This window comes from Trematosphaeria pertusa (genome assembly GCF_010094035.1).
Source record: "Trematosphaeria pertusa strain CBS 122368 unplaced genomic scaffold BU26scaffold_6, whole genome shotgun sequence".
NCBI lineage: Eukaryota > Fungi > Ascomycota > Dothideomycetes > Pleosporales > Trematosphaeriaceae > Trematosphaeria > Trematosphaeria pertusa.
Window position 1 is genome coordinate 231,380 of NW_022987217.1, and position 24,424 is coordinate 255,803.

General features: G+C 55.2%; 6 protein-coding genes across 6 annotated transcripts; 5 read left to right on the forward strand and 1 right to left on the reverse strand.

Annotated features, from left to right (window-relative positions):
* Window positions 1-89: 89 nt before the first annotated feature.
* Window positions 90-2,369, forward strand: BU26DRAFT_504132 (uncharacterized protein; the record flags this gene model as incomplete). Its single annotated transcript, XM_033826749.1, has 6 exons — window positions 90-121; window positions 212-330; window positions 378-566; window positions 620-1,508; window positions 1,591-2,195; window positions 2,248-2,369. The coding sequence occupies 6 exons, from the start codon at window positions 90-92 to the stop codon at window positions 2,367-2,369; spliced, it is 1,956 nt and encodes a 651-aa protein (XP_033684681.1).
* Window positions 2,370-2,566: 197 nt separating this feature from the next.
* On the reverse strand, window positions 2,567-7,303 carry BU26DRAFT_454976 (beta and beta-prime subunits of DNA dependent RNA-polymerase). The gene is made up of 2 exons (XM_033824877.1): window positions 7,077-7,303; window positions 2,567-7,018 (listed from the first exon to the last, which is right to left on the reverse strand). Exons 1-2 carry the CDS (start codon window positions 7,178-7,180, stop codon window positions 2,692-2,694), a joined length of 4,431 nt encoding a protein of 1,476 aa, XP_033684682.1. The 5' UTR covers window positions 7,181-7,303; the 3' UTR covers window positions 2,567-2,691.
* Window positions 7,304-7,640: 337 nt separating this feature from the next.
* On the forward strand, window positions 7,641-10,005 carry BU26DRAFT_287315 (uncharacterized protein). The gene is made up of 4 exons (XM_033821586.1): window positions 7,641-7,748; window positions 7,803-8,153; window positions 8,211-9,042; window positions 9,118-10,005. Exons 1-4 carry the CDS (start codon window positions 7,736-7,738, stop codon window positions 9,770-9,772), a joined length of 1,851 nt encoding a protein of 616 aa, XP_033684683.1. The 5' UTR covers window positions 7,641-7,735; the 3' UTR covers window positions 9,773-10,005.
* Window positions 10,006-15,405: 5,400 nt separating this feature from the next.
* Window positions 15,406-17,308, forward strand: BU26DRAFT_530351 (putative MFS transporter; the record flags this gene model as incomplete). Its single annotated transcript, XM_033830959.1, has 7 exons — window positions 15,406-15,431; window positions 15,493-15,542; window positions 15,591-15,661; window positions 15,712-15,886; window positions 15,939-16,009; window positions 16,066-16,234; window positions 16,284-17,308. The coding sequence occupies 7 exons, from the start codon at window positions 15,406-15,408 to the stop codon at window positions 17,306-17,308; spliced, it is 1,587 nt and encodes a 528-aa protein (XP_033684684.1).
* Window positions 17,309-18,462: 1,154 nt separating this feature from the next.
* Window positions 18,463-20,042, forward strand: BU26DRAFT_563579 (uncharacterized protein; the record flags this gene model as incomplete). The annotated part of the gene is made up of 2 exons (XM_033833182.1): window positions 18,463-18,515; window positions 18,572-20,042. The coding sequence occupies 2 exons, from the start codon at window positions 18,463-18,465 to the stop codon at window positions 20,040-20,042; spliced, it is 1,524 nt and encodes a 507-aa protein (XP_033684685.1).
* Window positions 20,043-20,303: 261 nt separating this feature from the next.
* Window positions 20,304-23,350, forward strand: BU26DRAFT_287329 (uncharacterized protein). The gene is made up of 3 exons (XM_033821587.1): window positions 20,304-21,489; window positions 21,539-22,202; window positions 22,258-23,350. Exons 1-3 carry the CDS (start codon window positions 20,507-20,509, stop codon window positions 22,879-22,881), a joined length of 2,271 nt encoding a protein of 756 aa, XP_033684686.1. The 5' UTR covers window positions 20,304-20,506; the 3' UTR covers window positions 22,882-23,350.
* The last annotated feature ends 1,074 nt before the right edge of the window (window positions 23,351-24,424 follow it).

Consider the following 24,424-nt stretch of genomic DNA (forward strand, 5'->3'; position numbering starts at 1 on the left):
ATCTCGCGTGCCTACCTGTCATGAACGCTCGCCTCGTGACGGCTCCGATCTACGCCCTTCGTAATCCAACGGTTTTGTGTTGAAGCAGCATGGCGAGGTTTCTTGGGCTTCGAGGCGCCAGGTTAGGCACCGCGATTAGTGTGGTTTGTGGGTTGTGCTTCTTGTATGGCCTTCTATCCTTAAGTATACTACTTACTGACTGGTATCGAAGATGCTTCGGATACGCGCAAGGTGTTATGGGCGGTCTGTTGACCGTCCCGGCATTCTTGGGCCGGTTCCCTCAGGTTGACACCATCAATAACTCTTCAGCATACAATGCAAAGATTCAAGGTACGTATGTGCTCCAAGCTCTAAGGATACGGACTGACCTTCTCCAGGTGCCGTCGTAGGAACATGGAATCTCGGCTGCTTCGTTTCCGCCATTTTAACGATCTTCCTCGGCGACTATCTTGGAAGACGGAAGACGCTCATGCTCGGGCTCACTGTTTGGGTCATCGGCGAGATAATACAATCCTCCTCATATAGCTTTGGCCAGTTCATTGCTGGACGAGCGATCGCAGGTTTCGGTTCGCCTTCTCTACCCTTCTTGGACGCCTACTCCCTTCTAACGCGTAGACAGGCAATGGCTTCACCACCGCCACCGTTCCCGCCTACCAGGCCGAGTGCGTAAAATCCCACCGCAAAGGCACCATTCTCATGATCTCCGCTGGAGCCTTCATCGCCCTCGGCCTGGCCCTATCTTACTGGCTGGTTTTCGCTTTCTCCTACCTTTCTAGCGCCTCGGCAGCCTGGCGCGTGCCCGTCGCTTTTCAGATCGTCTTCGCAATTCCGGCTTTCCTCGCGCTACTCTACCTCCCCGAATCGCCGCGCTGGCTCATCCTCACGGGCCGGGAAAACGAAGCGCTTACCGTGCTAGCGGCGCTGAATGATGAGGATATAGAGGGCCCGGAGATAAGAGATGAGTTCTTACAGATCAAAGATGCGATTTTGGTAATGAGCCAGGGGAATACGAGCAGTTTGGCGAGTAACAAGGCGAGGCGAAATCTGCATCGCGTAGTCCTTGCATACGGCGTGCAGGTCTTCCAGCAAATGTCCGGCATTAACCTCGCACTCCAGTACCTCGCCATTATGTTCTTTACGCAGATGTCGTACACTGGGTGGGTGGCTCGCCTTCTGGGCGCCTGTGCCGCAACGGAGTACTTTCTCGCTTCGTTCATTACGGTCGTTGGAATCGATCGGTTCTGGGGACGACGGTCGCTGATGATGTTCGGGGCAGCGGGCATGTGTCTGTGCATGGTGCTGCTCACGGTGCTGCTGTATCTGTGGCAGGTCCACGCAGTGGGCGGAACAAACATCGCAGCCACCATCTTCCTCTTCGCTTTCTCCACCTTCTTCGCCATCGGATGGCAGGGCATGGCGTGGCTTTACCAAGTCGAAGTCGTGCCCCTACGCATCCGCGGTCCCGCCAACGCACTGAGCACGAGCGCAAACTGGCTATTCAACTTCGTGTAAGTCCGGACCCGCTCGTCACATTTACATTTCCACCGCCTACCCCTCCGCCCAAACGAAACTAACGTCCTCCCCTTACAGCGTAGTCCTCATAACCCCCATCGCCCTCCACAACATCCGCTACCTCACCTACGCCATCTTCGCCTGCACCAACTGCGCCATCGTCCCACTCGTCTACCTCTTCTACCCCGAAACCGCGTACCGCTCGCTCGAGGAAGTAGACGTCCTATTCCACATGGCGAGCGAGACGCCCGGAAACGCCTGGCTCAACGTCGTCAAGATCGCAAAGGAGGAGCCGCTGTGGTTCGGCAAGAAGGGCGATGTGGAGTTCGACTATGAGGCGAGCGCGTGGCATCAACGGCACGTGCAGCATTTCGGGTCCGGCTCGACGCTGGGCGGAAGCGCGGAGAACGAGAAGATGGATAACACGCCGAGGAGCGGGGATATGCGCGGTGGGCACGCGACGGCGAGTCCGCAGCGCGGGCCCAAGGCGTCAGGTGCTACGTCGGAGAAGAAACGCGTGCACAATCGACGCGGGCAGGACGCAGAGCTCGACCGGCCATCATCCGTCCTCAACACCCCCCGCAACACCTCCTGGCAACGCTCTTATAGCGCACACTCCGACCCTCACTGGACAGCCTCCGCTCTCGCGCCCGCACCCCTCAACGTCCCCTCACGGCCCAGCAGTGCGCATACAGCAACAACGGCTAGATCTGCTTCTATCTCATACCCCGGTAGACTCGGGTACGGCACGGGCATTGCGCGGACAGAGAGCGGGCGGGAGACTTATCTACCGGATGGGCTGGACGAGGATGGAGGTAGGGCCTTGGGTGGACGTAGTAGGAGTAGGCCGAGCTTGAGTAGTCGGCATAGTAGTTTTGATTACAGTCAGTTTGCGCCGCGGAGTGCGGGGAAGGGGTATTAGTGGGATGACTGTATAGCCAAGGGGGGGCTTGGGGTTGGGACGTTTGCTGGCAGACAAGTAACCTTGGAAGGGAGGGCAGGGCTAGGAATGAGATGGAAAGCGCACGATGTGGATGCAGTCTTGAAATATGTTATGGAGTTTATTGTGAATATCAGATTAGAACCCAAACGTCCATCGCTATGCCTTTAGGTGACGATACCTTTCCCAGATCATCAAAGAACGCCAAGCCATGCTTTTCTCAAATACGCTTGTGTCCTCTACAAAGCATCCCAGCCCTCCTCAAACAAGGTCCTCTTGGGCCCCACGTCGTCCTCCTGCAGATTCAGCGGCCGGATAACCTGCATAGCTCCCGTCCCCAACTTAACGCTCTGCCCCATAATAATACACTCCGACACTCCATCAATGTTATCGATCTTGCCCTTTGCTGCCGCCTCGAACAGATGGTCCGGCGTCTTCTCAAAGCTGGCAAGCTGCAGCACGCTATCCCGCGTCTTCTGCAGCCCGAACCGCGTGATGCCGTAGACGTCCCCCTTGAAAGTCATCACGTCGGCCAGGAGCTGCATGTGGCGCGGATCGATGTCCATGTTGCCCATAACGGAGCTAATTTCCCTGACGATGGTTGCGCGCGCGGCCTCGATGCCGAGCGCGTCGCGGACTTCCATGACGTGGTTTGATTTCGTCTTGTAGGGCTCGATGCCGGGGGTCGTCATGCAGTTCTTCAGGCCGTAGCCTTCGACGAGGAGCTGGCATTCGTATTCGCCTTTTTCGTTGGGGGAGGTTTCCTTCTTGATGATGGCGCGCTGGCAGTCGGGGTAGCCTTTGATGACGACGTCAGGGATGAGAGCTTTGACCTGCTGGACGCGCTCGAAGTATTCTTTCTGGTTCTTGTTGGGTTTGGCGGCGGAGCGCTTTCGGGCGGCGCTGGGGTCGGGGACCTCGACGCGGATGAGCGAGGAGCTGATGCGGATGCTGGTGCCGTTTTTGCCCCACTTGAGGGGCCTGTACTTGTTGATGGCTGAGCTGATATCGAAGGCCTGGATGTCAACGGAGAGCTTGTTGACCGTGTCCCAGTCGATGCGCATTGCGATGTAGGCTCCGTTAGGGTGCCAGACGTCTTCGACGTATGAGATGATGTCCCGAAGATACGTCTTCTCAACCCGCGCCTTGACCATTCGCGCCGCGCTTTCGGAGACCCTGTTTGAGAGTTCGCATGTGATGACGGGCGTGGAGATGTTTGTTGAAGCATTGATGATTTCCTTGATACGCGGGACACCCTGAGTGATGGACATACCTGCAACACCAGCAAAATGGAACGTCTTGAGCGTCATCTGCGTGCCCGGTTCGCCGATTGACTGGGCACCTATGGCACCCACTGCGTGACCAGGTTGCACCTTAGAGCGGCTGTACTTGGTTAGGCAGAGGGTGAGGAACTCATCGAGTGCACTCTGAGAAATCTTTGCAATGCCATCGGCGAGGCCAAACTTCTCAGCTTCTTCGGGAGACCGCTTCTTTCGAGTGGCGGAAGCCTCAGACACGCCGAGATGGACAAGGGTGGTCTCAAGCTTTTGCGCCTTCTTGAAGACATAGTCCTGCACCGTGTCGAGAAAATCACGGACTGACTCATGCTGATCAATGCTCATATCGCTCTTGTCATTGGGGTCGAGTACCGTCACTGCATCGAGCTTATAACGCGTATATTTAGAGCGTTCGGTATTCAGCTTGGTCAGTGTGTGGTTTCTGACATCTTCCGGGGTGAGGCTGGGCTCTGCATTGTCCCAGGTTGAGGTTACGGCATGCGAAAAAGTACGGTCGAAATTGACAGGCTTCGCCTTGCCTTCCATGTCGACAGGATCGAGGTTGTCGTCTCCGTATTGAAATTGCACGACCGTTCCCGACGAGTTCCGCACGGTATTATCGTACTGCGCGGCGAGGTCTTCGAGAGACTTCATCAGCCGTCTACTCATGTAGCCGGTTTCTGCGGTCTTGACAGCGGTATCGACTAGACCTTCACGACCGCTCATGGCGTGGAAGATGAATTCTGTAGGCGAGAGACCGGAGAAGAAACTGTTGCTGACGAACCCCTTGGATGCCGGCTGGCGCGCAGCTTTTGGAAAATGAGGCAAGGTCCTGTGCTGGAATCCGTCTGCGACTCGTGCGCCGCCAATCATCTGCTGCCCCACCGAGGCAACCATCTGAGAGACGTTGATATTGGAACCCTTGGATCCGCACTTTGCCATGAGCAAAGGAGCATTCCATCTGCTGAGCTCGTCGAAGCAAATGTCACCAGCTTCTTGGCGCACTCCGGACAGAATACCACCAATTCTGTTCTCCATGGTCTGCTCTTCATCACAGCCTGGATCTCGCTGCAGCTTGCCTTCTTTAAAATCCTTGATCAACTTGTCACACTTGGCATACGCTTCCTCGATCAAGGCTTGCTTCTTGCGATTGAGCATCTCTCCAGGAGTGACGTCGCTGATGCCAATGGAGAAGCCGTTGTTGGTAAGCCAGCGCGCCGAAAGCTTGGCGAGCCTATTCATGCCTTGGACCGCGTGGTCGGGACCAAAATCTCGCATCATAACGTAGAAGACAGAGTCTTTCTTGCCATCGCCGACTGTGGCCTTGTCCATGACACCGCACATGACTTCAGAATTTCGAATCACCAAGTACGCGTCGTTCTCATTGAGGTCCGGTGCCACTCCGGCGGCGTGCTTGAACTGTTTTCCGGCTGCTTCGAGATTGACGAGTACCCTAGACTTCTTGTTGGGTCGCATTAGAACGTTGAACACCTGTTTTCCCGTCCACAGAGCTTGAGGCTTGAGGACGGTAGGTAGCGGGATTTCGATGGGCAGTTTCTCGCCCGTATCGGGGTCATAGGCCCCTTCGCCATTGAACATGTAGTTGCAAATCTGGCAGAAGGTTCTCCTATCATAAAAGTTATTCTTGCTGCTTAGCAGATAGGCAGCTGTGATGAAGTCCTGAATGGCCGCAATGATGGGCGTTCCGTTTTTCGGAGTGGCGAGATTGTACTTGACGCCCATGAGCTCAATCGCCTCGGTGCGCGCCTCTTCGGTCTGAGGAACGTGCAAGTTCATCTCATCGCCATCGAAGTCGGCATTGTACGGATTGCAGACGCACTCGTTCAGTCGGAATGTCCGCCACGGACGCACCTTGGCTCGATGGCTGAGAATACTCAGCTTGTGAAGTGAGGGCTGGCGGTTGAAAAGCACAATATCCCCGTCCTCTATGTGTCGCTCGACTATGTCGCCGATCCGAAGCCTATCTGCAGCAATGCGAAGCTTCTCCCCTTTCGTCTCTCCGCGGGTCAGGATGGCGAGCATAGTCTTCCGCCCCGCCTGAGGCAAGACGTAGTTTGCGCCGGGATGTTTGTAGGGACCATTCCTCACAAGCTTCCGGAGCTTCTCTATATTGTACCTGGTCGCCTTCTCAGGATATGTCAGGTTCTTTGCGACGCGTTCGGGCACGGCTACCTCGTCGATACCGAGATTGGGATCAGGTCCGATGACGGTACGTCCGGAGAAGTCAACACGCTTTCCCGAAAGATTCTGCCGGAAGCGCCCTCCTTTGCCCTTCAACCTCTGGCAGAAACCGCGCATGGTCTTCTGAAGGCCTTGCTGCTTCAGACCAGGGACATCGCTGTTGATGTACATGGCGATCTGCAGCTGCAGGAAATCCCACTGCTCCATGAGTATTTGAAGCGGAAATCCGCGGGCCAGGCCGGCGCGAATGATGCCACTAACATGGCAGATGTCGCCGATCTTGTTGGTGATGTCGTCTTCTGTCGCGCCCGCTTCCTGCATCACCGACGGTCGAATGGCTACGGGTGGCACCGGCACGTACTCCCAGATGAGCATCTCGGGCCGGGCGTCCTCTGGGATCATGGCCAGCAGCTCGCAGTCCTCGGGCGAGATCTTCTTGAAGAGGTTCAGGGTTCGCAAGGGGTGCATGTCGTCGACGGCCTTCTTCAAGTGCTTGTCGACGTCGGGATTGGCGGTTTTGGCGGTGTCGAATGATTGGTCAAACTCGACCTTGCCGGTGGGCGGCTTCTTGGACTTGGCCGTCGACCGGTTGTATGCGTCGTAGCGGTTGTGTATGATCTTCAATGGGTGGCCCGGGACCTTGCGCACTGTTCCGTTGAGAGCGCCGCAGTACGGACACAGCTTTTTCTTGCGGCACTCCTCCATGATCTTCTTAGAAATGCCAGAGCGCTGCAGGTTGTCCATGTCCGGGCGCCGCATGCTCCGCAGGAAGCGGCGGCGCTCGACCTCGTCCAGCAGCACGCGCGAGCAGTCTTTGCATATACAATTCAGCACTTCGATGATGTGCTTGAGGTATCCGACGTGGAAGGCGGGCAGGGCGAGCTTGATGTGGCCGAAGTGGCCGTTGCACTTGTCCAGGCCTTCTCTGCAGGTGCCGCACTTGGCCGTCTTGCTCGATACGCCCATGTGGATGTCCATGGGGCCATGGGCCGTGAGGGTGCGCGTATTGTCGGCGGCGGGGGCGAGGTCGTAGACATTGCGATCCGAGACCTCGAGGACGGCCTGGTTGACGATGTCCTGGTTGGAGCTGCTGCGTGTCAGGCGCGCAATGCACAGTGCGACTGTGGGCGGGCGCGGGTCCTTACTAGATGCCAAACTGGATGTGCTTGATGCGCGCGGGCACCTTGTCCACGACCTGCTGCTTTGCGTGCGCCTGCGTCTGCGGTGCCGTCGCCATCGCCGTCGCCATGTTTCGACTGCGGGTTGCTGTGCCGCCTCAAGCCAGGAGTAGGTGCTATCGAAGGGACGTAAGCAGCAGTTCCATTGTTCCGTCGTCGTGACGCATCATTCGCCGTCAGAGTCACAGTTTGCGCCTTCCTGCTGCCTCGGTCGCGCCTGCAGAGTTCAGAAACGGGGTGGGGCGCGCCAAGCCGACTAAGGCACGGCGATAAGTGATAAAGGGCGCGCACGGACGTCCGACAAGGCAGCTGCGACCGTGATGTGAGCTCCTCTGCTCCTGCCGCCGCCCTCTCCGCCCCGCCCATAAGAGAGCCTCCTCTTCTGCCTCTCCTCCAGCCTGGCTTCGTCGTCTTCGCTCGCTCCTTCCGCCCGCATGCCCGCTCCTCCTCGCTCGCCCGCGCCCTAAGCGTCTCCATATCAGCTGTCCCAAGGTTCACCACTTGCTCCGACCCCGCGCCCTGCCAGCCTGGACGCTCCCACCTCGTCCCCGCCCCCGTCCCGACGCCAACCACCAGTGCGACTGGTCCAGCACCCTCGCACTCACACGCACGCTGTCCCAGACAAGATGCCAGCCGAAGGTGAGACCGCCTCCCCCGCGCCATGCCGCGCCGAGCCAGCTGACCCGTCGCCAGCTACCGTTGAGGTTACGCTTCGCTCCTCGGACGGCCTGGACGGCTTCGAGGAGCGCAGGTTCACCATCCGTCCGCACGCCACGGTGAATGTCGGGCGCGCCTCGAAGAACACGCAGAAGCCCAACCTCATGATGGCCGCGGACAACGCCTTCATCGACAGTCCCGTCGTCTCCCGCGAGCATGCCGTGCTTTCCACCGACACGGCTACCCCCACACCCAGCGTTCTGCTCACGGACAGCGGAAGCATGCACGGCACCATGGTGAATGGAGAGAAGCTTGAGCCTCGCAAGCCCCTCAAGCTAAGCAACGGAGACGTCCTGCAGTTTGGCATCGACGTGACACGGAACGAGAGTAGGTCTCGCTCTCTGCTGCACTCGGCTTCCTGGGCTGACTCCCCTACTTTGCCAGGCTTCTACGTCGCCCGCAAGTACACCTTCGAATCCCACGTCGCTGACGACCCCTTCTCGCACGGCTTCACCGTTCCCGAAGCCGACTCCTCAGAGGACGACGAGGTCGAGACGGACGAGGCACTCAGTGCCCCGCCTCCACGCTACGGCAGTCAGACCAATCCCGTGACCATCGACGACACTGAAGATATCACCGAGAATATCGCTTCGCCCGATATCATCGAGATTGAAGAAGATGGCGTAGAGGTAGTTATCCAAGACCAGCCTGCTCCGCCCAACGATGAAACACACGAGCCCCGTCCTTCATCGTCCCGCGAGACCGGCATCTACTTCGAGGAGACTACGAACCGCAACGAGCCCGTCTCTACACAATACGCCTTTGTAGTGGACCACTCCTCCGACGATGGGGACTACCCCTCGGTATACTCAAGCGACGAAGAGGAGTCCCAAGGCGAGAGCGATGCGAGCCAGGTGGGGAGTGAGAGCGACTCTGTCGTAGAGCCAGCCTCCGATGCCGAGGCCTCAGATGAGGAATTTGGCGGCAATGCCGATGCCGTCCGACGCCGGAAGATGGAGGTTATGCTCCTCAACGAGCAGCAGAAGAGCACGCCCGAGTCAAAACCTCCCATCCCTGGCCCCTCCACTTCTTCTGTCACATCTCCGGCCCTCCCTACTCCGCCGATGGTACCAGCTCCGCAGCGCCAGGAGCCCCTCTCATTTTTCGGGCAATCGCCCTCGAAAGCGGCGCCGAGGGCAGCTGAGGCTGAGCTGCCAGCAATAGACGCCTGTATGGGCCCGATGAGTATGTTCGACGATACATTTGGAGACTCTATGTTCGACAACCTGATGAGTGCTGCCCTCCCGCCGCGACCGGCAGCACCCAAGCCAATGCATTTCTCTTCTGGCAGCCTCGACTTCAGCATCCATGCTCCGCACCGGGAGCATAACAGTCTTAGGTGGTTCGCTGATGAATCGCCACCAACGAATATGTTCTCACATTCCAACGCCGAATATTCGCCTGACCTATTCGGTCGCCCATCGAGGTCTGCCGCGGGTAGCTCTTTCCAACCCCAGCTGTATGCAACACCGCAACCCCAGCCTTTCTCGGATCACACCTGGACACCCCAGAGACACCATCAGGAGAGCATGGCATCTGTCTCCGCGACAGCAACAGGCGTTGAGACCCCATCGCCGGCGCCAACATCGGAGGTCTCTTCGGCTCCGCCGCAGCCAGTACGCCGGACCAAGGTCTCCATACCAGAAATCGTCGAGGATGCCCCGCAGCAGCCACCTACACCTACCTCCATTACCGGCAGTCTGAAGCGTAAAGCCGACGTGCTGGACGAGGAAGATGCAGTAGAGGAGTGTGCGGCGCCAGCAGAAGCTGATATGCCAATAGCGCCAGCGATTGAAGTGCGCAGCACCCCAACAGAGGAGCGTCCGAAAAAGCGCATCCGAGGTATTGGAGGTGCTATGACGCAAGCGGCGGCATACCTCATCCCAGGTGCTGCTTTAACGGTCGCTGTCATCACCTCCTTGCCCGAGGGATTCTGGCTCGCGTAGAGCATCGTTCTGGGTGCGCCCAGGTGCTGACAGTATCTCCTTTCTCCTTTTCACCCCGTTTCGTTGCCGAGTCCTTAGCTGCGCGTCATGACGGCCTTCAATAGCGGGTGTTATGTTACTATCAGTTCACGTGCGACTCCCGAGGGGCACCCATAGACGAATAGGGGTCACATGGTGATCAGGAGAGAATCTCGCCTACCTTGAGCCATCATTACACGGTTCTTTCCTTTTGGGCCTTGACTTTGGCGACATCGAGCCGCTCTTTTAATCCCCTCTCTGGCGTCGGCAGGCTGTGGTCCATTACGCAACGAGCAGGTCAACGGTTTTGGGCGTTTGAACGACAAGCAGGCATGCTATGGATATTTGCTAGAGCTCATCTGAAGGCGATATGGACGAACGCGATCTGGCATCGGTATCTCTGGGTTTCATTGGCGTTCGTGGCTGTCATCAAATGAATGCCCCGTCATGTCCTCTGTTTATACTCTCGCAATGAGAAGTATCTATTTACGTCATCTCAGTCATTCCTGCCGATGCATCCTGGTAGCATCTACTTCCGTTTCTCTGAAGCTTGGTGAGGTGTCATGGAGTGTTCCAAAATCTTCAGTTAGGCCAATACAAGTTAACCATCCCAGTTCACTGTCAATTCCACCACACGCCATCGGAATCCCTAAATTGCACGCCATCGTACACATATTCCAGCTCCGACTGGCCGGAAAGGTGTTCCTGAGAGAAGGCGGTGTGCAATCCGGCTTGCCCCTGGAATTTCGAGCTAAGATATCCGGGGCGAGTTTTAACAGCGCGACTTGTCCACCATCCAAGTGCTGTTAGGTCTAATCACTGAGTGATCAGTGGATGGGATCCGGCGTTGGTGTAGCTCTTGGCTAGCTGACATGAGAGTCGTCCAACGCCCCCCGATTATCGGCAGCCAGACCGCGGCTCTCTTCTCGCCTCCCATCTCCTCCTTCAGGTCGCCATACCGCAGACCCGTCTAGTTCACGCCACCATGACATTATACGTTCCCCAGGCCAACAAAAGCGTGTCACCAATTCCGCCTGAAAGCACGAGGGCGACGCGGCAATAGCGCCAACTTGATCCAACAGTATACCCTTCTCTTCCGAGGCTCGTCTTCAGCTCCAGAGCCTACTGTGATTGACCAGGTTTCTGATTATCACGCAGGTCACGAGCCACTACATTCATCGTGCGCCTCCACAGCTCCCATTTCAGTTCCCGCCTCGACGATACGCAAGCTGTACCACCTGATCAGGTCATGGCATCGAGCTCAACGGGTGTCTCGGCGTAGAGCAGGTCGAAAGAACGCCTACCTCTCGTTAGCAGCTACAAGGACCTTCGTCATCGGCCCAGTGTGTTGTGTCCGCAAGGCGTGATCATCTTCCTATCCATGGCATTCTACGGCATGCGCCCTACCCGACAAGGTCCAACAATCCGGTCTCTTCTTCGTCGTCGATGGTACCTCTTGTCCTTCGCCTATGAAACTTTGAAGCTTACCACTTGCAGGACAGTACACTGCACAATGCTGTCACGTAGCACGGCTCTTTCGTGGAACTCCTGGTACCCGCACTACGGATCGCTGCACTCGATCGCTGTTGGGGAATTACAAGAATTATTTGGACCTATCAGCTGTGAATCTGTTTAAAAGAAGCGGTGTCCCTTCGGACAGTCCGCGCGCTCGGTCTCCTGGAGTTCCTGGTCTGTGGGAACGACGGTTCGTCCAGAGCTCGGCCGCTATGGCACACGGGAGACCTGCAGACCGAGGTTTCTACTGCAACACATACGAGGCCACGAGCCATGGACCGAAATAGTGTGCGGCGCTGGCAGGTGCCAGGTGTATGCAGGGATCAAGCGGAGGCAATGCGGCTGCCGGTGGCCCGAAACGGAAAGCACTCCATGTGGGCGTTTACGAAAGGGTCCCTGGCAGATCACGCTCCCTCTTTATCCGACATGGCCGCTGGTTGCCATGAGTCTCGAAGCACATTACTGCTGCGGGCCGACTGTTTCAGAACGTCTCCGCATGCGCTGGTGGGCACAGCATGACGCACAAAGAAAAGGGCATCCAGCTTGGTGTGCCTAGACCCTGTTGGTAACATACGTCTGTACAACTTCCCGAAAGCCAATTGCGCCCAATCTTTGCCCTCTATTCTCCCCTGCGGCACGCCGATCAGATGGTCCGCTGAGTAAGTCTGAATGTTTCTTCGACGTCCTGCGCATTAAAGTTGTGCAAGCCTGCGTTGGGACGCAGGAGCAGCATAGAGGCTAAGCATTACCAGACGAACAATTCCCTTGCGGCTCCGCCGATCATGTGCGAAAGGTAGGTAGTTTGGGTAGCATAATGAGCTGACCGTCTGTCTGCCCGCCATGGGAGGAGTTCTCGTTGGGAGTTGCACCGCTCTCGAACGTTACCAACCACGTCACCTTGCCTTGGACCTATATACAGACTGATGCGATCGCGGCTCTCCCGAATCAACTTAAAAGGCACATCCTCTGCCGGTGATCCTCCGCGTTCCATCCAGACCTCCTCAGCAGTTCTCGCCGCAACCTCGTCCTGTCCCTTACATTCCACCGCGACCAGACGTATTCGCTTTCATTCTCAATACCTAATCAAACATGTTATATCAAACCTCGACAGTGGCTACCCCGACGCAGTCTGCACCTGCTGTATCTTCGATCGGATTCCCACCATGCTACCCTGAACACCCTGGCGGTAAAATTGTCGAAAAGTGCCCTGAATGCGCCGGACATCCGTAAGACCTCTTCTTTTCTCATTCTCTCAATTATCTAACTTCAAAAACTTTTTTTTATCCCCTCCCGGATAGCCCAACTATGGCCCCGGTAATGAAGAAGACTCGGCCACGAATAGAAACACTGACATCCGTGCAATAGTCGGGAACCACCGTGCCCTCCTTGCAATGGAGAAGGCACTATCAAAACTGACTGCCCGGAGTGCCGGCGATTCCACCAGTCGTAAGAGAAACCAGATGAACGACCACTCTCTGCAACACCCCCGCTGTCGCTCTATTCGACACCTAGAGCATGGCTAGGGCAGTATATCTGCCTGCATCGAGCCGATATTCTACAACCCAGAGACAAACCCTTTCTTCTCTTGACAGTGGCGCTCTCGTCTCAAACCCATTCTCTGATCTTCCCTGAAGAAGTGGACAAGTTCGGCTACGTACTTTCCTTTAACAGCTGTTTCTTATTTGTTATCTCAATATCGGTATGCTAAATGTGTGGGACATTTTTTCCTTATCACTTGTGGATGATCATCATGAAAAACTTCCCTTCTCTACGCTCTTTAAGCTTCTCCTTTCCCCATCATCTCTCCATATATTATTGGTACAGTCAACCTGTCGATGACGAACGCAACGGCCTCACACACCATTGCAAAACAAATATCACCTTTTTCATCCAAGAATTACACTGCCCTCCAGAGACGTGCGAACAGTCAACGCACTAACCAGTGCTAAGTTCGAATTCCACCGCCCATGTGACCTTAACGTAATCTCAATCGGCTGCAGCGGACCCAGTTCATTCTCAGCCTAGAATACCGTACGACACGATAAGATTGGCGAGAAGCGCTCGCACCGCACCGAAACTGTGCGACTACTACATCACTCTAGGAACAGGAAGTTCCTTGCTTCTTGTACGCCTTTCTCACCTGACTTATTATTTAGGCCAAGGCACATCGTGATATTACGGAGCTGCTCGCTTTGCCGATTTGGTCCGCCGCTTTCGGAGGCATGTCCAGTGCCTGCGCACGCTCTTGAGCACGACCTGATGAAGCGAACGGAATGTCACATGCAAGGCACGAGTCAGTACTGGTTACGTGGACAGGGGCCAGTGACGCGCTGTCGCGCTGTCATGGCTGGGTACTTACATTATCGACGGGAGACTTCAAGGGTTGTTTTGGGTGTACTGTAGCAGCGAGGGATGATGTTAATAATGCGTCCTCTTCCCCGTGGGCAATGTGGGATACAAGACAGCTCGTTAACCCCTTCCTCGATAGCTATTACGGCTCCCTCTTCTTGGCCGGAACCCCCGTGCAGGTGACCTTCAGAGTTCGTTTCCCTCGTTGCCATTACCTATCCCCCTCCCCAGCGCGTACAGTTACTGTCAGTGCACAACACCACATCACCCTTCTCTTCAACGGGCTTTGCGTCTATGCTAAATCACGGAGTGCCATTTTCGGATGCTTTGAGCCATGTGACCTTGTGCCAGTTGCGCCGCTTTCGTCTCTCGCGTCCCCTAGCCGACCATTTCGTCTCGGCGCTCCTCCACATCACAGAGTGACGCCGGCGGAGGGAAGACTGGCGACGCCAGGTCATCAACAGCATCCGCATTCCACATCCGAGTCCCGATTGACTCTCTAGAGGGTGCCTGCAGTCAGTTAGATCCTTCCGAAGCCCTTTTCATGATTCGACAATCCTAACCAGCACTGCTACTTTTCTTGTCGGACGCGCAGTAGGCGAGCATGTCACAGCCTCGAGGGCGACAACGAAGAGCAGCATTTCCCACGTGTGGCCCGGTTGTCCGTCACGGTCGGAGGCTGCGTTCTCATTGCGATTGCATGCGGAGGGAGTCGTTTTGGAGGCGATGGGGACGTGACGGCGCTAAGCCAATGCAGTTAGCGTCAATGAAGCCCGTCCCCACACGCTTGGAGGGCCGCCCCACCGACTCTCCGCATCTCCTCTCCATCGCAAGGTGGGTGCCGGATGCACCGGAAACAGGAGATTTTTTTGCGACGTCTCACCGTGCTTTAGCTGTACTGGGCCATCTGTGGGTCAAACGCTGGCTGACCGCGAAGACAGCCAGGCGACAATCTCACTGTTCTGGTTACAGCCCGCACGCACGTGAAATGCAGGTGTTGGGAGCGCGAGTAATCTAGTGATGATTGCAAACTACCGGGACATCCTGGAACTCGTTCATTCGAGAAGGCTTCCAAGCTTCCCGCCGCGCGATGGGTGAGGAAGTTCGAGATCGGATCCGATGGGGCCACGTGGGTGCCGAGGTGAACAGCACATGGGCAGCCCACTGCGAGCCTCCTTGTGAGGGACTTTGCCGATGCTTCCGACCAACTCGTCCTGAAGGCATCCTCAGACTTTTCCTGCACGTTCCGCGCCGTCAGCTTCAATCTTCATGCGTGTCTTTCCTCTCCCCTTCATCCTTACGCCCCGTTATCACCGTTGAGCGTGTAGGATTTCGGCTTGATGACCTCTAGATGACCCTGCCCCGCCTCCGCATCGCGCAACTCACCAAAATATACGAGATTGGCAGGCCGTCTGCCCAGTTCGGGCTACTGCCTTGCAGCGGTTAATGTGCGCCCGGACCGATGCTATGGCTCGACGACCTTTGCCGATATGCCATCCACACTCCTTGCCGGCGCTAAGGCACCACATTGGATGGCGAGGGTAGGGCTGACCCCACCATGTCCAGCAATCAATTCCGTGTTAGTACCGTCGTCTGCACGGCAATTTAGGGGTGCGTAGATTGCCGGGGACCTGGCGCGGGTGGGTCGAGAATGGGTTGAAAGGTAGCCTTGGCCCGCGTAGCTTGTGTGAGTCTTGTTCAACCTCACCTTTGTTTCTTGAAAAGCGCGTTTGCTGCGAAGAGCTTTGATTATGGCGCCAGGACATTTGATCCACAGGTATGTGCCTGCGACGAGACCAATTGAGGCAGCGCATCGTACTGACATATTCTTTCAACAGCCACGCCCACGAGGAAGACCTCCCGGGCACGGTTAACCTGCAAGTTGCTGGCAAGTCTTGAACTCTGGAGCTTCTGTGCGACTCTAACCTAGCGATAGAGGGAGATGATACCGCCTATGGCCAGGCTCTATACCCGGTCCCAGCTGAGGATCCAAACGATCCGCTCCAGGTGTGTTCGCCATATCGTGGTTGCGTGCGTGAACTAATAGTTGCTACTAGTGGTCGGATACGAAGAAGATATTGATCTTGATATGCGTCTCTCTTTACTCCTTCCTGGGCAACTGCGCTCTCCTCGGGCCGTCCGTGTACATCGCTCTTTACTCAGAGGAGTTCGGCATTACGCCCACCAAAGCCTCTGATCTCGTCTCTTACCCGAATCTTGCATTTGGCTTCGGTACGGCTCACTCATCCGTATCATCCGATGAAGCATAAGCTAACCTTCCAAGGTTCCCTGATCCTCGTCCCGCTCTATCTGAAAATCGGTCGCCGTCCAGTCATGCTTCTGTCCATGGTGCTGGTGCGTACGAATCTGGGAGTAATACATGATTTAGTAAGGCTGACAATGGATCGCAGTTCTGCGCTGGCTTGATTGGAGCATCACAAGCCACGACATTCGGGGGTCTAATGGCCTGTCGCGTAATACACGGATTCGGATCGGGAGTCTGCGAGGCCTTGCCTGTGCAGCTCGTCAACGACGTCTTCTTCCTCCATGAGCGTGGCAAGCGCATTGGATTCTACACCGGTATTTCGGACACTCTTGTATGATACATGCAACGCTGACTCCTTGGTAGTCTGCCTCTGCCTAGGCTCCACCGGTCCTCTCTATGCTGGCTACATGCTCGCGGGTGGCTACTCCTGGCGCCTCTTCTTCTACGTTGTCTTCGCCTTCGCCATGGGCCTCCTCATCTTCGCTTTCTTCGTCGTCGAAGAAACCTCCTACAAGCGCACAAAGGTGCCCTCCATGCCCTCGTCAACTATAGACGCCGACAAAGCCCCCGACGCCTCCCACACCGAGGTCGCGCCCATCATACCGCCCCGCAGATCCTACCTCGCCACCCTCAAGCCCTGGAGCACCATCAACCACGAGCAGGAATTCTGGATCATGATGCCCCGCGCGTTCACTTACTTCCTCGTGCCCCAGGTACTCTGGGTGGTAACCAGCTTTGGGATTTACATTGGGCTTGGTGCGCTTGCATTCAACTACACATTTCCGCTCAAGATTACTGCGCCCCCATATAATTGGAGCCAGACGAACAGCGGGCTTATTACTATTGCGAGCTTCCTAGGTTACGCGCTGTCGATCCCGTTTCTGTCGAGCTCGGATCGGTTAGCCGCGTACTTCACGCGCAAGAATAACGGCATTCGAGAGGCGGAAATGCGCCTTGGCGTCATGCTCCCCGCGATGCTGATCGCGCCCGCAGGAATCATCCTCTACGGCTTCGCCGCCGAGCGGAACCTGCACTGGGTCGCCTACTTCTTCGGCGTCGGGCTAGACCAATGGGGCTCGCTCTTCTACTTCAGTTTCACGCTGGCCTACGCGGTGGACAGCTACAACGCCAACACGTCTGAGATGCTCATCGCGATGAATTTGGGCAAGCAAGCCATCTCCTTCGGCATGGGTATTTACTTGCTCGACTGGATCCTGGAGCACGGCTTTGCGGTTACGATTTCCGGCATTTTCGCCGCGATTCTGCTCGCGAATAATCTGTGCTTGTTGGTGTTTATGTTTTGGGGGAAGAGGATTCGCATTTTTATGAATAGGACGTGGTTGGCCCGGTTGCATCGGAGTACCATCAAGAGTGTGGAGGTGGCTTGAGGGGATGACGATGGGTTGGAAGGGCCCGACTGGAGCGTGACTGGGTGCTATAGATTGTTCCCTGTAGTTGTAGTGAGATGGAGTCCGAGTATTCTGTGTTGGTGCTGTATCCTACGGACCCATAGCCATGTGCATCGAAGTCGCCATCCTGACCAATTGGCTTCATATATTCGTTCCGAAAGGTGTGCACAACGCTTTCTACTGGATACTCCATGTCTTGATCCGGACCAACATCGTCTACGATACGATCACGACCTCCACAGAAGCCTTCCGCTACTAGCCGCGTTCGAAGATCTGGAACCCCTGGTATGCAGGAGGAACACGCTCCGTCGACATATCGAGGCAGGATCTCGCGACCAGTCTCCTGAACGTCATTGCGGACACAATCATCCTGGCCGTCCCGCAGCGGATCACTTGGCATCTTAACCTCCCCGCACAACACAGAAATGCGGCATATCGCTGCTTTTCGTTTCGATTAGGATTGGGTCCGTAAGCTCCTCCACTCTCACCGTGAATATGAGACTAACCTCGCGTGTGTAAAGTGCCCGGGCCATGGGTGTGCTTCGTACAGTATACTTCGTCAAGTTGCTTCATTGCGAAGACGTGATCTGCCAGATGACCAGCGTCGCGCCCTTATGGACGCCTTGGGAAATGCTTGCCGGTACCTGGATCCGTCTCGTCGTTCTGGCGTTCGGGGCCGGGTGGGAGCGGATGGAGTGGGGTCATCCAGTCCGCACAAATGGCACAGCATGTACAAGCCGAAGTCTCGAAGACGTCGCAGCGCTTTCGAAATTGGAAGCGGATTGAATACGCGTGGCGGAGATGGTGCATGTGACGGAGGGGAATGCTTATGTCAGCCACTTGCAGAATGTCTGAGGGACAGCATGGAAGAACTCGTATGGAAATGATCCACGACATCATGAAGCGATGTTCAGCGCACGTTATGCATTCTCTTGATGAGTTTTGTGAAGAGCTTGTGCGAGGTGGCACTGGCGGCCTTATTTAACGGCGCAGCACAGGGTCCGTGCCCCGTGCGAGAAGGGTGCGCCTTACATTCACCATCAAAACTGCGCGCCCTAAAAAGGGCCGTTGGCCGCTGGCCTCACACTTCACACTTTACAATTCACACCTCACACCTCACACTAGCTCCCACCATGGCCGCTGCGAAAAGCCATGCGGGTAGGAAGATTCGTGGGATGGGTTGCCAGTGAGTTTACTGTTGACCTGCACCTATAGCAAAGAGCGCTTTCTCATACAGAGCAGTGAGGCTTACCAGCTGGCTATGCATACTCTCGACCAGTACCGAGGTACCATCGTAGCCTGCCGCTACTTTTCGCCACCTATTCTTGCCCGTCCAGAATCACTTGCAACTCTTAAGGCCCGATTTTGCGACGCCCTCGCCCGAGTTGTGCTTGCTCAGCCTCATCTCCAAACCGGCATTATAGGGGAGAACTCCAAGAACCCTGCCTTCGTTCGTCTTGATCGCCTCGATCTTCGCAACCATGTTCAATGGATTACGCTGGACGACTCTAGCCATTTTCAGCAGATGTACCTCGAGACAATGCAAGCTCAGCTCGATTCTAGATATGAGAACCTCTCGACTCAGCCCGGTTGGAGAGTGGTTGTCTTACACGAGATTGGGGCCGAGTCAATAGAGGTATTGTACGTTTGGAACCACCCACACCACGACGGGTCAAGTGGCAAGATCTTTCATCAATACTTGCTGCGATACCTCAACGAAACCACCAGCCAAGACAAGGAGCCTATAGTCGAGGTTTCCGAGGACTCGGACAGGTGGATTCTCGATCTGCCCGATCCTTCCGATAAGTTACCGCCGAATCCAGAAATTCCGACTTCGTGGCCTGTGTCGCCAGGGTTCGTGCTGTCGGAACTCTGGAAGGGATTGAAGCCAGAATGGATCTTCCCGCCAGGAAACATGCATGCGCGCTGGGCTCCAATTCAGGCCTCCCCTTACCAGACCCGGTTCCGCAATTTCACGGTCGATACCCATCTTGTGATGAAGCTAGTAGGTGCTTGCCGCCTGCACCACACCACTCTGACAGGTCTTGTTCAAGCCCTCTGCCTAGTCTCCCTTTCCACCGCGCTTCAGGATGTAAGCGGCTTTGCAAGCAGAACACCTTACGACCTGCGACATATCTTACCATCGAACACCAAGCAGTACCCTTGGCTACAGCCGAAAGAGTCAATGTGCAATTACGTGTCGGTTGTAGATCACGAGTTCGACCCCAAGCTAGTCGACACAATCCGCTCTCATATGCCAGCCATGTCCTCGGACTCAAAACTACTTTCAGCCGATGTTATGGATGTAGTCTGGTCCGTCTCGGCTCGTGTCCGACGGGAGATCCAGGCGAGACTAGACTCCGGCACGCGAAATGACATGATAGGCATCATGAAGTTATGCCCGGACTGGAACAGCCAGCAGCAAAGCGAGATGCGCAGGATGAGATACCTGTCTTGGCTCGTTACCAATCTGGGCGTTCTCGATGGGGAAAGCAGCACTACTGTCGGAAAAGAGGAGGCCTGGTCGTTACGCCGAGCCGAGCTGATCTTGAGCGCGGAGACACCTTCAGCTGCGCTGTCGGTGTCGATCATGACAGTCAAGGGTAGAGAAATGTGTGTCACGTGTAGTTGGCAGGACTGCGTCGTTGATGCAGAGCTTGGCGAGCGCCTGATGGGCGATCTCGAACGGTGGCTGACAGATATCGGCTCCTAGCTATGTCTACGATGTAGCTCTCCACGTACAACCTAACTCGATTCCGCATCCATGGATGAGCATATTAAACGTGACATTTTTAGACAAGTAGCCGCCGGCGCTTGCAAATGCGGTAAGCAAAGTCACCGCTGCCTTTTATCCAATTGGTCAATTAATATACAGACTGCAGGTCCTAACCTAAAATTGGTCCCTGCCGTCGCGGCCTTGTCCGGTTCGAGAACACCCGTGCTATCTTTTGGTGGCATCGCTTCAACAATCAGACTGCAACCGTGATGACACGCAGCTCGTATCTCAACCTCCATCGGGAGGGCAAAAATAACCTTGGGCGTAAGGGGCCTCAACTTCGAGGAAATTGTGTTGATAAGAACTAAATCCTTACTTCCTTAATGCTCCTTCCCGCTCCCGCTTTTTAGCCTCTACCCGAAACAATCCTTCGGAGGACGTCGAGCCCACAGTCAGCAGCAATGAGCCTCATCGACACTTATCACGTCCATTTGGGATTCTGGACGAATTGGGATCACGGCAAGATCGAGGGCGCGACGATCACTCTCACGCGAAGGAATGGAGGCCTCCTCATCGCTTTTATCGCCATCTTTGTTGGGGCGGCTGGCAAGAGCTTCTGGAGACTCGCATGCTTCCTACTCCACCGCACGCTCTCTTCTTCAAGCCCACAGAGCGGAACATATCATCAACTCCAGGCGATCCTGCGAAATAGCGGAGCCGCTCAAGACGCGGCGTGGTCTCTTGCGCAGCTCATTTGGGCGTGGCGAGTACCTGCGAGATTTCGGAAGCCACTCCCTCGACTCGTCGGAATCATTGCGCTTGCGCTATTTGTCTCTATATCCTTCGGCATTGCTGGCGTCTTCTCGTCCCAGATCACAACGGATACCGCGAATGAAGTCTTATTGACTGGCGACAATTGTGGACCACTCAGAGGCGGAGACGATACGAACAACACTGCGTACGACTTACTCTTCGAACCACATCAGCATCAAAGAGTCACCGTCTATTCGAACTACGCCCTCCAATGCTACAATGGGAATCTCTCGACTAGTGCCGATGACTGCCAGCCTTATATCCAAGCAAAATTGAAGGCCACGGTTACCCGGAATGCGAGCTGTCCGTTTGCCAATGAGATGTGCAAGTCTCAGACAGATAACTTGATCATCGACTCTGGATTCATAGACAGCCACAAAGATCTAGGGATCAATGCGCCATCTGAGAACCGCTTCCAGTTGCGCATGGTGCATCAGTGTGCACCGCTTGTCACTGGGAGATTCACCAATATCTCTACTGGAGAGAACACGACCGAACAATTTCAGCGCTATTGGTACGGCGCGCTTGACGACCGCGTGAACTTCACCCAGGAGGTGTCGTTGAACGATACAAACTCTTATGCAGATCTCAAGAATACCAGGCAGAGGGCGCATGCTGATTATGGCATCAAGTAGGTTTTTCAACCCTCCTGCACGCTAAGCTGGTACTGACTGATGCAGCGTTCTGAAAGCATACGGTGGTCCGCTGGAACTCTCCAAACAGTTCTCTATGTTTGACCCAATTCCACAGCTCCAGAGGAGAGACGCTGATACAATGTTGTTCTTCCTTACTGCGCACGGTATCCTTTTCACCCGGGAGGTAAATGACCCTTGGTTTGCAGCACATCGAAAAGGTCCCCGATTTGGAAATATCAGAAACGACGACTGGACCCAAACCTACCTACAAGATGAGCCGGCGAGCGTGCTGGGATGCACAATGCAATGGCAATACTGCAACCCTAATCTATCTGAAGCATCACGCTGTGAGCCACTCCGCGGGACAATCGACGACAGTTATCCAGTTACGGATCTCTACAAGTCGCAGTCACAGAAGACAATGCTTCAATGGGCCATTGACGTCATTCGGTTGGATTTTTTCTCGCTGTCTGGGATCGTCGAATCGCTGGGAGTATCTTCCATTACTGCACGACAAGGTCTGGGAAATAATATTCAGGGGCCGTTGCCAGATACTCAGTGGCAGTCAGAGGTCGAGCATTGGGTCGGCGCGTCGCTGGCTTCACTCCAGGGCTCCTTCGTTGAAACAGCGAACGGACCTACGCCTCTTTACCAACAGTTTCGCCGAGCACCGAACAACACAGCCGAGCGCACGATGTGCAGTAATCAGGTATGTCATCCATACCCCCAATATCACTTTGCATCGCATCACTCATACAACACAGAAAATCGTGACTACTAAATACTCTTCCTTCTCTGTTCTCGGCGCGGGGCTCATCCTTGTTATTGGCGGCATTTTCATCTTGCTCGACCTCACACTCGAATACATCGTCGACTACATCCAAATCCGCCGGAATAAGAAACATCCTAACCCCAGCGGTACTTACACGCGTCTCGAATGGAACGCCAACACAACGCTCCAACTACAGCGCCTCGCGCACGAACACGTCGGTTCGGGCACATGGGCAAATCGCTGGAACCATCCCGTGACTAGTCCGGGAGAGAAACTCGCCATGATTGATATCAGTGACGAGGAGCGTACACTCTTCATCGCACCTCAGAACTGGGGAGAAAAGCCCACGGATGGGAAGCCTTCTACAGCTGGCTCAGATACTGCATCCTGGGTGTCTCAGGGGCGGAAAGTGAGGAAGATGGATACTTTTGACTCGATTGAGGATGTGAAGATGAAGAGGCCTGATACCTTTGCTCCGACTGAAAGGAAAGTCAAGCGCATTGATACTACGACTACGCTTGTCAACGAGATCACGATCGATGATGACGCGATCGAACAGGACACGCCGTCTACGGCACGAGCGAGACATTCGGATGAGATTGCTCGTGCACGTTAGGGCATTGGTACATTTCTTGTAGTCTTCCTTTTCTTGTACAATATTTGATCTTCGGGACCTCTGAGCGGGAACATAGTCGCAAAACATAGAGGGAATCTTACGCCGTAGACATGCGAGAGTTCTTCTACTCCGTCCATCGGCCGCTCCTTCTACTATATCTACACCAGCGTCCTCCCTTGGAAGACCGCATTCTCTTTCATAAGCCTGATCCTGACCCCGAACACCCCAGTCTGCGGAGATTACCCCCTCGCTCCCGATGTGCTGGAGTCACTCCTCTCATCGCACAGAGATGACTAATCAAGCCCTTCTGACGGGCTCATGTCCACGGGTGGAACGCACCACGAATTTGGCCATCGAATCGTAGCCTGGTTAGTGCATCCCGGAGATTTGGAAATGTTCTGGCATCACGTCCTCCTCCAACGGCTCCTTCCCTTGCAATCTTATCAGCTCACCGCGAGATAGGACTAGCCTGCCTCACGAATGAAGCTTGAAAAACAGGCTCTGACCATTTCAGGCCTCCAATGCAGTGTAACAAGGCCGGTGATACATACCCCTCACCATCTCGCGTGTGGTGGGCTCCCACAAAAATAAGGTGCCGCAAGTCGCTTCAACTACTTTCCACATCTCTCGCTGCTCCGAATGAGCTCGCCATTGAAGTCCCCGTTGCAGGATGAATGGTCTACAATGGATGGGGTGCGGAGAGGCACATCATGCTGAGAGGCACATCATGCTAAAGAGATGCTAAGTTTCGCAGCTGGCGCCTGAAAGGCACCTCCCGTGCACCCTTGTGATTTGCACGCCTGCTGATACGATGTCCGAACAGCCCAGTCCTCGAACCCACTCAAAAGTCTCGTTTCTCCGCTCCTCCTTCCTCTCGCTTGTCCAATCTGCTGCCTATGACTGCTTCTAGCCCGCCCTCCATCTACTCGGTCACCCCATGGCTCTCCTTCCAAGTATAGAATGGGTGCAATTGGTGCGCGGTGATGAAGTGGACCCAGACGGCCGAGCGACTAAATCTGCGTTGCGGAAGTCGTTTCTAAAAGGAACGGGACGTATATCGAGTTCGTCGTCAGCGAGCATCCCCTGCTGTCTTGTAATGGCATGTGCCCGCATTTGGTCCGGTCCGGCTCGAAGCCCGGTTCATTGGGGACGCGAGACGCGGAGTATATCACCAAAAGGGCTCTATCGCATTGCAAGGGAGCTGTGTAGGAACAGCGTCATGTACTGGTATGAGGCGCGTCAAACGTTGACTGCCGATGACGTGGATGATGCCAGGACTCGTGAGAGCGTTATCTCAAGGTGTGCAAGATGTCGAAGCCACAGAGTTCCGGCTAATGTTGAATGCGCAAGACGCACCATAAGAAGAAAAATACTGTGATGGAGAGTAAGCGCAATGAGAAAGATGAACTGAGACAAACAGCGTGGCTCTCCTTGAATTCTTTTTTTAATCTTCCGGTGGCCGAGATGAGAATTCGCTTTTTGTCTTGTTCTACTGGATTAGAATGACTTAAAATACTACATTCTAGAGGCATTTACTTGCAGC

Bases quoted from the DNA above. Each gene is read 5' to 3' on its own strand.
- BU26DRAFT_287315 (XM_033821586.1), top strand. The intron at 8,154-8,210 runs GTAGGTCTCGCT...CTACTTTGCCAG, and splicing joins CGACGTGACACGGAACGAGA to GCTTCTACGTCGCCCGCAAG. The intron at 9,043-9,117 runs GTTCGACAACCT...CTCTTCTGGCAG, and splicing joins GATACATTTGGAGACTCTAT to CCTCGACTTCAGCATCCATG.
- BU26DRAFT_287329 (XM_033821587.1), top strand. From the start codon at position 20,507: ATGAGCCTCATCGACACTTATCACGTCCATTTGGGATTCTGGACGAAT. The intron at 21,490-21,538 runs GTAGGTTTTTCA...TGACTGATGCAG, and splicing joins CATGCTGATTATGGCATCAA to CGTTCTGAAAGCATACGGTG. The intron at 22,203-22,257 runs GTATGTCATCCA...CATACAACACAG, and splicing joins GCACGATGTGCAGTAATCAG to AAAATCGTGACTACTAAATA.
- BU26DRAFT_454976 (XM_033824877.1), bottom strand. From the start codon at position 7,180: ATGGCGACGGCGATGGCGACGGCACCGCAGACGCAGGCGCACGCAAAG. The intron at 7,019-7,076 runs GTAAGGACCCGC...GACACGCAGCAG, and splicing joins CACATCCAGTTTGGCATCTA to CTCCAACCAGGACATCGTCA.